At 39.9% G+C, this 16,976-nt stretch overlaps 1 protein-coding gene across 1 annotated transcript in view; it reads right to left on the bottom strand.

Moving 5' to 3' along the window:
* ELP3 (elongator acetyltransferase complex subunit 3) overlaps positions 1-16,976 on the bottom strand; it is a 102,401-nt gene that overhangs the window by 47,142 nt on the left and 38,283 nt on the right. The window contains exons 9-10 of the mRNA XM_087717439.1: positions 13,911-14,037; positions 1,279-1,472 (exon numbers count right to left, since the gene is read on the bottom strand). Of these exons, the coding sequence (XP_087573565.1) occupies positions 1,279-1,472; positions 13,911-14,037 (321 nt within the window). The remainder of the gene's footprint in view (positions 1-1,278; positions 1,473-13,910; positions 14,038-16,976) is intronic.

Raw genomic sequence — 16,976 nt, 5'->3', positions numbered from 1 at the left:
AAGTCCAACATGAGAGAATCTTTACCGCGGAGGCTTCCCTATCACTACTAATGCCATTTTATGAGATATAATCTAATACAACCAGAAAGCACCAGGTTGAGGAAAGATGTTCTGCAATATCTTCAATGGAGTGTTCTTCTGATTGTCTAGACTCCCACTGATTCCTTTAATGGTGGGCAAGCTTTCAAAGACTATATCTTTAAAAAAAAACACCATTCCTGGTAGTCCCCTAACATGGTTTCGACCATCTGACAGGCAAAGACAAATTACTTGATAATTATATTGCTTCTTATTAATTCCCACCCTTAAGCAGACCAACTGTTATCAATATGTTCTGTGCTGACAATTATAAATGGGATACCCTTCCCTCACTAGGTGAAAATCAGTGGTGACAAACATTGGTTTAATATTCTGAAATGTTTATCAGCTAATATCTTGACTAAAGAAAGGCAATGCATTCCTTCTTTTGGCTAAAACAAGTTATGCAAATAGTCACACCATTTTTGGGTCACTGGCTGCCATATGCATTCAAATGTATAATAGAGTAAGAATTGACAATGTGTGGCTCTCTGAATATTCTAAGGCTGTTATTCCTCAAATCTTATGTTACTGATCACACTGGTTGGGTTGCAGTGAATTACAATTCGGCAATATCCTTCCTCTAGAAACTGAACATTTCCTCTACCTAGCTACTCCACAAAATTCCCTCATTTATCCACACTTTCGCCACATAGTAGTTTTACATTAATATTGTACTCTATCGCTCAAAGTGCTCTTCTGTTGTGTGTCCTTCATCCCTTATTGCCTAGGGGTCAATCCACATTTGCTGAATATCTACAGATCATCACTGCTTACCCCTTCCCAGCTTGGTTTCTATTTTCAAAGCTCATTTGCAAGTATCTGTCTAAGATTCAAGTGGCCACAATGTATGGTGACTCATCAGAGATGAACCCTAGTAGTTATGCACAGATGAGCTATCAAGCACAAGCCACAATTATCATAACATTAGCCTGGTGTGTCGATTCATCCTGAATCACATGTAAATGGCTTGATATCTGTGATGAGAATTTGAATGACAGAGCAGAAGAAGTGCAACATTGCCAGTTACTTTCAGGGAAGTGAGGGATGGTGAAATGATTTAGATTTCCAGAAACATTTATTCTGAGAGCATAATAGGGTCAGAAATAGATGCTGCATGAGGAAATCAAGCTGTTTTGTTATCTCATTGTTGCACTACCACATTTTATTAAGACTTAGGATGGGAAAATCAAATGTTACCTTTGTACTCGGTACACTCGAGTCCAGGGAGGCACGAGGGCAAGAATCCTTGCCACCAAATCCACAAGGGTGCTTGGAGGATAACTTTTGTACCTCCCGGTTTTCCAGAGTTCATAGAGGCCAGTGCCACGGATCACAAGAGTTGGGTATAGCTTCATGCCATCTGGGCGAAAGGCAGGATTCTCAAAAAACTCCTGCAGAAGAAGCAACACGTAAGAGAGATTAGTGCAATGGCTCACAACAGCTGGACAGTTCAATAAGTCATCACTCTGACAGGCACATGGGAGATGGGAGTGGGGAGTCTGTATAGTCCAGTAGCAGCAAGATTTCATCACAAAACCTCACCATGCCAGTAGATAGGCATTGGAGGGATGTGTGATTCAGTGACAGGGCGAGGCATTCATTGACTAGAAGCCTTTCTGTCATCACACTAAAAAAACCTTCCTCTGTGTGCGTACCAGCTGAAACTCCTGCTGTACCACACCACTCATGAGAGGCCCTAAGCCTATTTTTAAACCATGGATTTAATGCTATTTCAGAAGAGTACTAAATCTTTTTAAACCTGTGTTTAAAAATAGCTGTCTTAACACCTGACAGGTAGTTCTCCGTCGGTGCACTATGCAGCACTCCATAAGGTGAGCTGATTTTAAACATGGGTTGAATGTTATCAAGGTTGTTTGACAGTTGAAGATGGCAACCCCAATCACAACCTGTCTAGTTTGGAGTCTTATGTTTTTCTTCTGTGCCAAACAGACCAATTCTTCACACAATGTTGATGGATAGAATGTGATGCGCCAGTTACTGAAATAGCTGCTGTCTCAAAATGCCTTTAAATTGTGATTTAAAAAATTCAGTGAGCAACAGGCTTGACAGTTTATAATGATTATCTAAAACCTCCATGTTCAGATACATAAATATGTAAGTTAACAACTGCTATGGAAGAACAGCAGGTGAAGGAATTTATGATTCACAGGAAGCCCTCAAGTAGATCTCACAGACATTAGTTTGGAATCATGGGAACCAAGATGATGGAAAGATCATAGTCAATAACAATTTTCACACTGTAATGAAACAGAGCAGTAATAGCTACTGTTCATACCTGGGAGAAACCACACGTGGATATAACATTTGCCTAGGTCAATGGGCTTAAAGTCCAATGCAAAGAAAGTCTTTTTATAAACAAAACTTCTGGAGATGGAATTGTATATTTTGATCTCCAAAATATTATATTTCAAATGTTTGCGTCCAAAGAAAGCAGTACTATTATGTTCCAAAGGGTTCACTTTATCAAAAAATAAATAAATCAGTACATCTCCACCACCACCCACCACCCCACAGCATAGGTTTTCAGGACACACGCCAGTTAGTCTATAAGGTTCAAGACTGATTTTGCCAGCACAAGTCAATCTATTTTAATCTTTTTCTTAAAAAACCTCCCCTTCCACTATTATTACCACTAATGACATCAACAAACCTCATTCATTCACACTCTTCTAAGCCTGCTAGCATAAATAAGCAGGATGCAAATTGTACAAATTAGTAATGTGGATGTCAAAAAACTGCTTTCCCATTATTGTGAGAGGATGGCTATTCAACTGTGCAGCTACAGCTTTTCCTGCAGGGGCAGACAAACAGGTGATTATCTTGCTTTGGCAGGAGAAATATCTATGGAATTGGTTTACTGCTCACTCTGAATAATTTAGCAAAAACAATCAAACAAGGAAAAACTGAAATGGATGAGAAAGTGACAATATTCCAGAAGATGGATGGATCTCTGTTCTGTTGTTATGTGAAGATTAGGCAGGCAGGTAGCTTTCAGGAAAGCTAAGAGTTAAAATTGCAGAAGACCACAATGGGCTTCTTCCAACCCTTTTACTTCAACAGACTTTTAAACACTAAACAAGCTACTGTTTATTTTGATGGGGTTTTAAGTATTGTTTTTAAATTTGTTGCTCTTTAGTGTGCTACTTCTAGTACTTCATTTAATGTTTTCTCCCATATATTGGGGGATTAGGCACGGGTCAGAAGTGGGGATCAGATACACGATGTGGAGGGTTCAGTATAGACACTCCCACTTGATATTTTTTATCCAGTTATTAGAATTACAGTACTCCAAAGTAGAATTCTAATTTTTGGATACCAGCACCAACTTCATTTTTTTCTGTAATATGTGGCTAGCAACATTTTAAGAAAAAATAGGCTTGGTGGCTTCAGGTCAGAATTTCACTGTGTCCTGTGTTCAGCTAAAAAAATTGAAGCTAGTAATGATAAGAAAGATTCAGATAAACCTGGAAAGTTTGGGAATGATAGTGCAGTGGAGAAATCTGAGAAGGAGAGGAAACTTTCTTTGTGTGTATGTGTGCATGTGTGTGTGTGTGTGTTTATGAGGTTGTGTGTGTGTGTGTGTGTGTGTATGAGATAGATAGAGGGAGAGAGAGGAGGATGTCAGGAGGCAGAGAAGAGCACTATGAATTAAAACTATCCACTCATTGCAAAATTTATAACCATTCTTACAAACAAAGGAGAGTGTTCCCAAATTGTCCCATTGCTATGACAATTTTTGTGGCATCAAGGACACAACACAAAATTTCGAACTGGGCCTAAAAGCTTGAAAATTTGTAGTCTGCTGTATATGAAAATCTGTCACAGCATTTCCTCAATCTTGGCCACTTTCAGATGGGTGGATTCCTGGGAGTTGAAGCCCAACCATCTTAAAAGTGGCCAAGGTTGAGAAACACTGATCTATCACATTAAAATTATCTTTGTTGCTACTGTGGTTCCCTCCAATTACTACTCTCTTCTCTGGATGACCTAGTACGATTTGATAGCTTATTAGTAACCTTGACTATCACAATTTGATAGCTTATTAGTAACCCTGACTATCACTAAGTGCTGTATCATTTTATTCCTGATGAATGTATTTTATTCTCTTATGTACACTGACATCATATGCAACAAAGACAAATTCCTTGTGTGTCAAATCACACTTGGCTAATGAAGAATTCTATAAAGAATTCTATGAAATATGGGTGATCCTAACTGATCAAAGATTATGTGATGAAAGAGTTAAATTCACTACAATACCTAGTTAATCATAACTGACTATAAGTCAGTGTTACTGAGAATATATTCTCAATTGAGAGACAGAAACATAGGACACTGAAAAAATAGTCAAGTAAAAAAGGGTGCTTGTTAATTTTTAAAGAAAATCTTGTAGAAAGCAATAACAAACAATAATAATGATGCCCTGAAGAGAGTTGGATTTTTTTGGGTTCAGCTCTAATCAGCCTAGCATCGACCTAGAATATTCCTGCGTGGTGATTGTACAGGTTAGGCATAACAGGCAGCAGCTTAATGTTACGCTCCTCATTCAGGAAGATGAAAGAATCAATAATTTCAGCCTCTACCATGCAGCCATCCTTATCTATGCCTGAATTCCTGACAAAATAATGAACAGTGAGCGGGCCTTGGAATAATACATCAAACAACCAAGACTGATTTTTGTTGAATGACTCCAAGCTACCAGGATGTAAAAACAGCCACTTGATACATGGACATGTACAGAGGCAATAAACTATTTACTTTCTTGTGAGACTTTATGCCAAGTTTGCTAGAGGTTAGAATTCTTTTCTTTCCCAACTAGTGTCTGCCCCCCTCCAAATCAAACAAAGCTATGTGGTCAATTTGTTTCATTCCCTTTGCATTGTATAGGTAGTCCTTGACTTACAACCATTTGTTTAACAATCACTCAAAGTTACAACAGCATTTAATAAGCGATTTATGGACCGGTCAATACACTTATGACCGTTGCAATGTCCTCATGCTCATGGGATTGTGATTCCAGCATTTGGAAACTGGAATGTATTTACAATGTTTGTAGTGTCTCAAGGTCACTTGGCTGCCATTTGCAACCTACCCTGTTTCCCTGAAAATAAGACCTCCCTGGTAATAAGTCCAATTGGGCTTTTGAGCGCATGCACTAAAATAAGCTCTTCCCGAAAATATTGCCACACAGCAGCAGCCATGAAGTGACCATGCTTGCCGCCTCCTGCACTTCAAAAATAATAAGACCTCCCCAAAAATAAGGTCAAGCACTTATTTCGGGAGTCAAAAGAAAATGAGACCCTGTCTTATTTTTGGGGAAACACAGTATCTGACAAGCAAAGTCAATGGGGAAAGGCAGATTGGCTTCAGCGGAGCATGATTTGAATAATAACTTTGTCAAAAAAAGATCATAAACTCAGTGCGACTCACTTAACAACCTCATCACTTAGTGACAGAAGTTCCAGTCCCAATTGGGGCTGTAAGTTGAGGACTACCTGTATATGTCTGAGTGCATACAGAAGAAACTTTGTTACCGTAAGAAATACTGTGAAAGACAGGAAGCATGTTGGAATAGGGAGGCCAAAAACATGTTATCAAAGCTTGCTTATATCAAAGATATACAACAGACACCACAAAATGCTTGTTGTACATTTTAGGTAGAACAGATCTGCTACCAAGAATAGCACACCAGTATCTTCAGAAATTAAGAGGATGTTTAAATCAGTGGTGGTTCCTACTGGTTCGGACTGGTTCAGTGGTTTGGCGGCTTGGGTCGCTTACAACAAAGTCAAAATTGAAAAGGTGAAAAATCTATGTGTAGAGTTGTCTGGACTCTTTGCTGTTATTTCAAGGTCATCTGCATATTTGCATATTTCAGATCTGGGAGTCCTCATCTTTCTCAATCAGTCCTAAAATTCAAAACATGTTAACTGAGTCTCCTGCATAAAAGCCCTTTCACTACAGGGATTCCAGGATAGTTCCACCTCTTGGGCCAGAGTAGCAACCTGCACCTTCCTAAACCCCTGTGAATATCACGGTCGAAAAGGATAGTTTTTGCAATTGCTGAAGATTGTTCCATGCCATTTTGAGAGAAGCATTACAAAATTGTAATGCAACTCCCTCAATAGATTTAATATAGTTAAAACATACGTGCGAGCACATGCACACCCTTTCCAGAATATTCCAACTAAGCCTGGAGAAGAACAAGAAAAATCCCAGCAATCTATGTGATAAAGTTCCCATCACTTTGCATCCTGGTCCCATAAAATTATGGTAGTTTCGATTTATATGTGGGTCATCTCCTCTATGGTTCCTAGTTTTGTGTAGTTTTCCAAAATCTTCACAGATTAAATTGTGAAGATCATACCACTCAACCACTCATAAAACCATCAGAAAAGTTTAATCAGACTGAAGATATAGTGTTATGATGGGGAACCTATGGCATGCATGCCAGAGGTGGCACGCAGAGTCCTCTCTGCTGGCATGTGTGCCGTTGCCCCAGCTCAACTCTCCATGGCGTTTCTTTCGTGAGCTTCTGTTTCCCTGCAAACGATGAAACAGAAGCTGTCAAAAGAAAAAAGATCTTACTTCTAGCCGCGCTGCCAGTGTTGGGATGGCCCACCTCCTGCCAGCCAGCTGGGCTTCAGCTCTCTGCTGCGTATATCCACACATGTCTATGCACATATGCACACATGTCCACATGCACATGCAGGCATTTGCACACACACAAATTTCAGTTTGGGCACATGTGCACATGCAGTTTGGGCACTCGATGTTTAAAAGGTTCGCCATCACCGATATAGTGAAAATATATTTCCAACTGATGAATTAAACACCTCTGAAACTCATGCTGTTTCTGCATTCTCCCTCATTCTTGCCCCTTGATATTCATTAACATCCCAGATTTTTCTTTAGCGAGGCCCTTTGCATTGAGATTAACTCAACAGGCCTCTTTTCTTTTCTGGTTTTTAAAAATTGCTTTTCAAAACCACCTAGGCCAGGAGCCATCATCAAATAACAGCGGCATAAAGTGGGTGGCTTATCATCTGGGTACCAAGAATACCCTTTCTAAACATCAACAAACGGTATTAAAATATTGGGTATTAGGATGTATATCCAAATGTGGATGCAAAACGGGAAACACCAAGGATTTGTCACCAGAATTTCTTACCCACATACATTATTGAGAAGCCGAGGTGGTGCAGTGGTTAGAGTGCAGCACTGCAGGCTACTTCAGCTGACTGCAGTTCTGCAGTTCGGCTGTTCAAATCTCACCGGCTCAAAGTTGACTCAGCCTTCCATCCTTCCGAGGTGGGTAAAATGAGGACCCGGATTGTTGGGGGCAATATGCTGATTCTGTAAACCGCTTAGAGAGGGCTGAAAGCCCTATGAAGCGGTATATAAGTCTAACTGCTATTGCTATTGCTATTATTGAAATGAAAACAAAAAAAACCTGAGTTTAAAGCCAGAATTAACATTATTTTGAGACACTGCTTGCATAAAAAAAAATGTCAGGACATGTTGAAGTTAGTGCTTTACCTACATTTATGTAAAGAGGAATGTGGAGATCGTAGGGATTCTACAGCCTGGGGAAGAGGGCTGCTTGGGGGGGGGAACATGATTGACAGTCTTAAATCTGGTTATAGTTATTTGAGAATTCTTCACTATCATTTAGACTACGCTGTTTACTATTACTAAAGTAACACTGTACTATTACTACACATTTACTCTGCTAGCAAAAAAAGTCGACAAGTTGGGCAATTCCTTGCAAAGGCATATGAGTTTCTCAACCAGAGAATCTGCACAGCTGACTTTTTCCCTTGCAGTTATTTCAGAGATTTTAAATGTCAGTGATGTTACAGCAACAATTAATCCAAAGGCAGAGCAGAGGGGAGGATAGCAAAGGTTTATCATTCAACTCTCAAAATTGCCCTGCACATTTTCAGCTGATGAGTCATAAGCAGCCCAAGGCAGAGGAACAGTTTTTACCATTCATCATCTGTTAAAAGAAATGAAGGTGCAAGAGAAAAATTGCGAACTGCTTATAGTCGTTCACAGAGGGGGTTTTTTCCACATAGAAAGCTGCCCCACGTAGTTCATGACAGAGGCAGATGTACCTAGCACATGTTCACAGTTTGTCTCCTTTGTGCTATTCACTGAGTGTCAAAGATAAGAGATCGGAGCACATGGATCAGAACAGAACAGTATTAGCTGTTGGTACAAAAATTAGTACATTTCTCATACTATATGGAATATATTTATTTAATTTAAACACCCTTCTCAATCAACAATTCTGGGTCATTTAAATCCAAGTCTACCCACTCTCATGGCCTTCCGAAAAGCTATTAAGACCTGGCTATTCCGGCAGCCCGGGGGCTGTTGACCTCTAGACTGAGGTCCAGCCCCGCTCAGATTGGGTGCATGTTGTGTCTTTTTAAATTTGTCGTGTTTTATCTGTTTTTAATTTCTCTTAATTTTTGTTTCTGTAAGCCGCCCGGAGTCCTCCAGGATTGGGCGGCCTATAAATTTAATAAACAGTTAAACAGTAGCTTTTTTTGAAAAGAAGAAAGGAACCAGCAAAACTTTACTTTCTGTATAGTCCCATAACTGCTATAGTGCATGGAAAGGTTGGGGCTGTACTATGTGCTAAAAAAGGTTCTTTTTAATGATGCTTTGTTGTATAAACCAGGGATCCCCAACCACTGACTACCAGGCCATTGCCTATTTGCAACTGGGCCGCACAAGTAGTGGGATGGCATGCACCCATGTGTGCAGCTCAACTTGCACGAGCGGTGGGCCAGCGCATGTGCACATGCCACACAACTTGCACAAGTCAAGTTGCGTGTGCATGAATATGTGTCCTGGCCCACCGCTTGTGTAAGTTGAGTGGCGTGCGCATGTGTGCACCAGGGTTCACCGACAAATGCACACTCGACAAAAGCACGCCGACAAAACCACGGTGAGAAAACCGCGAGGTCAGAATCACGGCGACAAATGCGCACAGAAGCGTGCCAACAAATGTGCGCCGACGAAAGCGCGCCATCAAAAAACAACAAAAACTACGTAATAAACTTAACCCTAACCCTAACCCTAACTTAAATCACGCTTTTGTGGGCGTAGTTTTGTCAGCACGTTGTTATGGGTGTGTTTATGACATCGCAGTTTTCTCGACGCGGTTTTGTTGGTGCACTATTGTCGTGTGCGCATTTGCCGGGTCACGGTGCACCAGCCTGTTGCTTGCACGGACTGGTTCTCTCTACACCCCACCACCCCCCGCCGGGCTGCTAAGCTACAAAGGCTGGGGACCATGGGCATAAACCACAACTATTGGGGCTCACTCATTCTAAGATATAAGCCACAATTCACCTGACATGCTAAACCAAAAACAATGAAAATCTGTTAAGACTTTATGTTGTTCGCTTGGTTTAGCAATGTCAGATGAATTGTGGCTTATATTTTAGACACTACCCAGGGTGGTCATATATTTCTATTTTAGAAGAATGTATAATCTCTACCATCAAGGGAAAATGTGGAGTCTAAAAACATTCAGTGGTTTGCTGCCAAGATGCTTATTTATCAAAGGAAAGAAAGAACTCTGTAGAGATTATGGTCATAGGGTTGCACAGTGGGATCTCCCTCCCCCCCTCCCCAATAGCCCATTTCCAAACTACTCCTTTTTGTTGTGTTAGCTGTTCCAGTCAAAGCAATTTTGTTTGTTTGTTTGTTTGGGAGGGTCATTCTGCTGATGGATGGACAGACAGATGGATAGACACAGGGCTGAAAGAAGAGCATTATATTGTTCAGAGTGTAAGTGACTGCAATTTGTTTGTAATTAAAGTTATTATTTCAGGCATTTGTGGAATAAAGCTCTTGGAAATATTTTTTTCAAGTCACTGCTGCCAAACACCTTGTATCTTTCCTCTGCTAATCTAAGAGTGGAAAAGGTAAAAAGATTTTCTTGAAGGGTTTTTTCCCTTCTGCAAAAATGGCAGGTTTTCAAGGGGATGTTTGTCAGTTTTATAAGTCTTTTAAGAGATTTTCCCTCTGTGTACAATAATGGGAAAAATACCTTTCCTTTGTTCATCCCTTTTATTTGCTTATTTAAACATTTTGGGAGGCCTATAGCTTAAGGCCTATGAAGTATTGTTGAAATATGAAGACATTTCTTGCTGTTCTAGATTTACTGATAAGTAGTTATACCTCCATGAGTTAAGAGATGGGAATAGGGGTGGAAATGGCAGAGGTAACTATCACTAATTATGGTGTGGAAAAACAGGATGAAGTGAAATTCCTTCTTTCTCTTGCAGAATACTATAAATTTTTAACAGCATATTTACTATTTGTTTATCCTGCATTTCTTACAGGACCTCAATATATTGTAGATTATCTTGTCCAAGTTCATCCTCATAACAATCCTAAGACATTCATTAGTTTCTGAGATAACGCTAGGATCAAATAATTGAGCGAACCTCATGGCTAATTAGAAATCTGAACCTGGATTTTCCTTATCTTAGTTTAGCACTTGAACCATTACACTTCATTTGCTATCCAAGTTGTATGAAAATCTAGGTCATTTAATGAATAGGAATCATTGACGATTAGGATACTAAACAAAAGAAAGAAAATTTTTTTTCACAACTTCACAGTTAACTATGGAATCCGCTTTCAAAAAAATCTAGCAATGGAGATTACTTTAAACTTTTAAATAAAATCATGAAGGATAAGATTACTAATGGCTACTTTTTTTTTTTGCAATGTACCTTCATTGTCCCTTCTCCATATCATGGTCAGCCGATCTTTTTACTACCAATTTTGGGAATATGAATATTGTACTCATGTTCTTCTTAGAGATTTCCATAATTACTACTACAAAAAGAGAATGCTGGACTAGAAAGGTGCTTAAACTGATTCATTATGGTTCTTCTTAGGTTATGGTGTTTGATAAAGCTAGATAAATATATAAAAATTTCATGAGGATTTCATGCGGGACTTTCTATTGCTAGCAAGCACCATGGGTTGCTACAATATCTATTGAGATTTCTAAATTCTGAAGAGAGAATTTCAAAAGCATCTTTTTGTTTACAGTGTAATAATAAACTGTGCAGATTAACAACACATAATTCACAACACTGTTCCAGAACCTCTACTGTGAACAATTAACATCAATAGGGCCGAAATTAGAGAAAACTAGAGAAAGGGAACGCATATCCCTTCAAGTGCCTCAGATTCAGCAGGGGATTTATAACATGATCAAATTAATAGCTGGCATAAATCAACTGCTCACCAAAATTAATGAGGTTTTTAACACAGCCAGCATTTCAAGACTACATTAGGCAATAAAAGGCACACGTGTGTTGTCGCAAGGCAAGAAAAATGAGGTGACTTGGGGGGGGGGGAAATATAAGGGGGGGGTGTCCATGAATCACCCATGCTGTCAAAACAGCATTGAACTAAGTTCTACAAGTGGAAAATGCCCACTTGGGATTCCTCCATTTGCTGTGGTCTTTTAACTACAAACTATTCCTTTTCTTAGACTTGTCTTCATTTTAATATAATGAAATCTCATTTGATCAGGTCTTAATGGAAAAGACTTCACATGAAGCAAAGCAAAGCAAATCTCCACTATGATTTATATTACTTGCATAAAGAAGTAATTACCCGAATGATACAAATAAGTCATTTGCATCTTCACTGATGTGATATCTACATTATGCAGATGTCAGAAATGAATGTATATTTATTTATGTAAAAATGTACCTGATGTCATCACACAAATGATGTTAAGTCCAAAGATAACCTACTCTGGTTCTTACTGCACTATACTCAATCAATCTATTAAAATGAGGTTTTGCTGAAATAAAACAAAACACTTCAGGTACGGAACCACGTGACTTATTAAAATACAATGGCCAATTAAAATTCACTAATGAATGTTGTAATTGTATCCCGGAGCTCGGCAGTGGTGGATGCGTGTGAAAATGGGACATGCACAGTTGCTGCTGCCTCTTTGTCCCCAGCCCCGTCCACTGTCACTGCCAAATGGCCCAAACCAGGGGCGGGATTGAAAAATTTTGCCAACCGGTTCTCTGCCTGTTTGCTGGGTGAGTGTGGGCATGGGGGGCATGGCCTACTCAGCCTCCTGCACCATGTTGTGTGTGGGGGGGGGTGTTTTCACCCTCCCCAGACTCCAGAGGCTTTCTTCAAGCCTCTGGGAGGGCGAAAACGGCATCCCCCCGGCTCTGAAGGCTGGAAACAGGCCTGTTCCCGCCCTTCCGGAAGGCCCGTTTTTCACCCTCCCAGAACCTCCGTGCGGGCCCTGCACTTACTTGGCATGATGAACGGGCCAAATGGAGACTCAAGGGAGGGGGTTAGGATTAGGGTGGGCGGAGCCAGCCAATCCTTCCAAGTACCGGTTCAGAGAACCAGATGGAAAGTTAGCATCCGGTTCGCCTGAACCGTCTGAATCCCACCCCTGACCCAAACACTACCACTGCTGAATGGCCTAGAGCGGCAAGGGATATGAAAATGGGAAGCCTCCAGTTGCTACCACTGTTCTGCCCACCCACTTGCTCACCAGGCTGGCACTTCCTCCAGCTGCCCACAGGGAACTGTCCCTGCAGCGAATTGTGGGGTAGAGTTGTCCTGCAGTGACTTGGTGGCAGTGAGTTGGCAGAGGCAACTTGGTAGTGGTGAGCTGGCGGCAGTGAGCTGGCCACGCCGAATAGTCCTAGACCCATTTGACTGCTTGTAGTAATGTAATGATACCTAGTAATTTAGTTCTATCTTTCAACATTGGATATCCTGTTAAATTATTGTAATATTTATGAAATGCAGCTGGGTTCACATACTGAATGAGCCTTGATATGGTTTGCCTGATATGATATGTTTTGCAAACCTAGATAGAGTGTCTCTAAATGGTAGTTGATAGCATAGGGTGCTATTTGTTATCCTTGTTGTTATCTTCATCATCATCATCAAATGTATTTGCCACCCATCTTGAGGTTCAAGGAGACCCGTTTGATGGTTAATGGTATATTGTTTGAACCCTGACAATTAAGGCTTAGGCCACAAAGATTGGATAAGCAACCAATGGCATATCAAAATATGTGAATTAAACCGTATCTTTATAATATCAAGCTTTTTAAATTATCACTGGACATAGAAACCAGTGCTGTAAAAGCATTAATTGTAAACTATTTATTAATTTGTCTAGCTGCAGTATGTTTGGTGAAATATTCCTTTAGCTTCTCTAGAACCTATGGCCCTGAGCAGTTCTATTAGTATTATGGGAAATAGTATAATAATATTATGGGAAACACCCTTGGTGTATGTGTATGTATATAGATAGATAGATAGATAGATAGATAGATAGATAGATAGATAGATAGATAGACAGACAGACAGACAGACAGACAGACAGACAGACAGACAGACAGATGCTACTTTGTCTCCAACCTATGCTCCCTTTCTCTCCCCCTTTTGCTAAAGTGAACTCTGATTCAGTTATGATCTTGCTAAACACCAATTTCTGCATAGCTTACTCAGCCAGTTTGTAATGACTCTTTGTCCATGTAATCACCACTGATTTGCTAAACATTGGACTTTAAGATACAGTCAGGATGAATTTTTGTGTCAAATAGTCAAGCATCTGATGAAAAGGCTTGGTGATAAAAGGATACTCAAAGGAAAGATCAAGTTTCAATTGGTTGCTTTCTTTATTCTCCTTCTCCAGGCAAGTGAGCCTGATTGTCTCATCAGTCTAAGGGAGCAATAATCAGAGATAAATTTTTTAAAAAGTAAATTCTTACCACAAACTGGTTGATGTCTCTCTCAAGTCCCATGTTGGGGAGATCTGGCATCATATGCGCTACCACCTTGAACCCGGCATCTTTGGCTAAGTGGAACGATTCACACACAGCCTTTACAGTATGGCCCCTGGAATAAGGAATTTGTTGAGAAACGTACATATGCAAAAATTATGTTCCCTGTGATGAAAACCTCTTGAGTAGACATTTTAGAATACCTGTATCCAAAACTCTTTACTTTCTAAATATTATGAAAACTCATAAAATCTATAAATAACATTAAAGGAACAGTATAACCAAAAAATTAATAAGCATGGAACAAAGAAAGGCCTGGAAACTATGTTCTAGACAAAATAATTTTAAACATGTTGGCCATGTTGGTTAAAAGTCTTTTTTATGTCCATTATCAAAAAAGAGAGTAATTCAAATGTTAATAAGCATAGAAAAATCAATTACTACAAATCTTGTATAGTTTTTTTCCCTTCTAATGTTACATAATTTTTTAGACAAACCTATACCCATAATTTCTGAAAGCAGCAGATTTCAAATACTGAAGCTACAATCAAGAACAACATATATATCATTAATATATAGTAACTGATTAACAGTCATGTAAACAAGCATATTACTCCCAACAAAAGCTAAAGGCAGAACCATGTTCAAATGGAACATGCGTGAAATACACATTTAGTAACATTCTTTCTACAAACCTCAATTTGTACCCATGTTCTGTTCCATGTTGCTATATCTGTTAATTTTTCTACCTCCAATTGAGTTGATGTAGGAAAAATTAGAGAAGATATTAATTTACTCAAACACGGAAGGTCTGCCTTCTATATTGTAATATATTCTATATTCCATTATTTATTTGTCTGTGAAAGATAACAGGACCCTTAAAAGCATATAGCTACCTGAGATAAGCATGAAAATATTTTCATCTTCCAGATTCTCTCTTCTTTATAGGTGAAAGAAGCCATTAGCGGAAGGTTAATAGATGCATACAAGACTTGGGGTTATTGGGACAAGAATGCTAAATACATGCAAACAAATCCACAATATTAGGAGGCAAATATTGGATAGGAAAATGAAGCATTCTGTTGGCAGAACTGATACACAGTTCTGTTGATAAAACATTGTGCTTAATCCAATTAATCATGGAACTGCATATCAGTTCTGCCAACAGAATTTATTCTCCCTCTGGCCTACAAGATTATAGAATCTCCTAATATGAATCCAGGTTGTTTGTGATGGAGAAAAAGAATGAAGGAGACTCCTATTGCACAGCACAGGCAGAAACCCATGTTGGGTGATTTATTGCATTCACCAATTTCAAGTGTTTTAAATGAAGGCTAAGAATTGCTCATTGTGTTCCTTCCCAAATGTTTTATTAACCCCTTTACTTTGTAGGATCTTCCTTTATATATTTGATACACATTGTTTATAATATTGCCACACAATTAAATTTCAAAAATTATATCTGTATCTCTATTTCTGTCATAAGCAAAGGACCAACTCGTCTTGCTAAGGCAAGCCCCCTGTTACTTGTGTCAACAGAGAAAGCCTGTTGCAGATCCTGTCAGTCAAGAAACTCATTTCATTTCATTTCATTCATTTCATTTATGTCATTTGTATGCCGCCCTATCCCGAGGGACTTAGGGCGGCTAACAAGCAGGGGGGGGGAGGGGGGATACAAACAAAAGACAAAACAAACAAGTTAAAAACAGAACAACAGTCATAACCATTTAAGTGGGGCCGGGAACTCATCAGCCCCAGGCCTGCCGGAATAGCCAGGTCTTAGTGGCTTTGCGGAAAGCCGGAAGGATGGAGAGGGTCCGGACCTCCACGGGGAGATCGTTCCAGAGGGCAGGAGCGGCCACAGAGAAGGCCCTCCCCCGAGTGGTCGACAGTCGACATTGGCTAGCTGATGGTATTTGGAGGAGGCCTAGTCTGTGGGATCTAATTGGTCGTAGGGAGGTAATTGGCAAGAGGCGGTCTCTCAAGTACCCAGGTCCGATACCATGTAGGGCTTTTAACTCGGACTGGAAGGATCCAGAAGAGCCTTCTCAGCTGTAGTGCCGGCCTTTTGGAACATGAACATGGTTTGCTCTTATCCTCCTGTCCTTCTGCAAGGGCCTGAAGACCTGACTCTGCTGTTTGGCCTGGGCCCCAATATGGAAGGGCACTGGAGATGGCTACTGGACTGATTAGCTGATCCCATCTCCCCTCTGCACTTTTGGTTCCCCCTCTTGCCCTTCTTTGAATTCATATTATTGTACTTTCCTTTATTTGTTTTTATTTTTTCACTGCTTTTCTATTGTTATATTTACATTTTTTTATTTTTATTATTTCCTTTTTCCATTTTACTATTGTAAATCACCCAGAATAGCCCCACAGGGAGATGGGCAGCAGATAAACTTAACAAATGCATGTATGTATAAAGGTAAAAGTAAAAGTTCCCCTCGTACATATGTGCTGGTTGTTCCCGACTCTAGGGGACGGTGCTCATCTCTGTTTCAAAGCCAAAGAGCCAGCACTGTCTGAAGACATCTCCGTGGTCATGTGGCTGGCATGACTAAACGCTGAAGGCGCACAGAACTCTCTTACCTTCCCACTAAAGATGATCCCTATTTTTCTACTTGTGTTTTTTACATGCTTTTGAACGGCTGACAGAAGCTGGGACGAGTAACAGGAGCTCACTCTGTTATGCGGCATTAGGGATTCGAACCACCGAACTGCCAACCTTTCTGATCGACAAGCTCAGTGTCTTAGCCGCTGCGTCCCCGCGCCCACAGTGAGATGAGCAGAAGATAAAGTTAAAAAATGTACGTATGTATAAATGTACCAAAATGCATTTTAGATGCCTGGAGTAATAAGAAAAGGGTAGTGAGTCATTTAGACTGCTATTTAGACTTAAGTTGTGAACTGAGCTTCATCTAAGCTCTATTAATACATGAAGAGATTCTGGTTAAACAATAAGCATCAATGTTTAACAAAATAATGTGTGGTGTCATAACTTTACTGAACACACTAAGCAGAAATTCACTATGTTTTATTTTCTTCAAGTATAAC

The sequence above is a fragment of the Thamnophis sirtalis genome, unplaced genomic scaffold, assembly GCF_051295495.1.
Source record: "Thamnophis sirtalis isolate CommonGarterSnake01/CBP01778 unplaced genomic scaffold, rThaSir2_p1.2 scaffold_6, whole genome shotgun sequence".
In the NCBI taxonomy this organism is placed as follows: Eukaryota; Metazoa; Chordata; class Lepidosauria; order Squamata; family Natricidae; genus Thamnophis; species Thamnophis sirtalis.
This window is presented reverse-complemented; position numbering and strand designations above follow the sequence as displayed.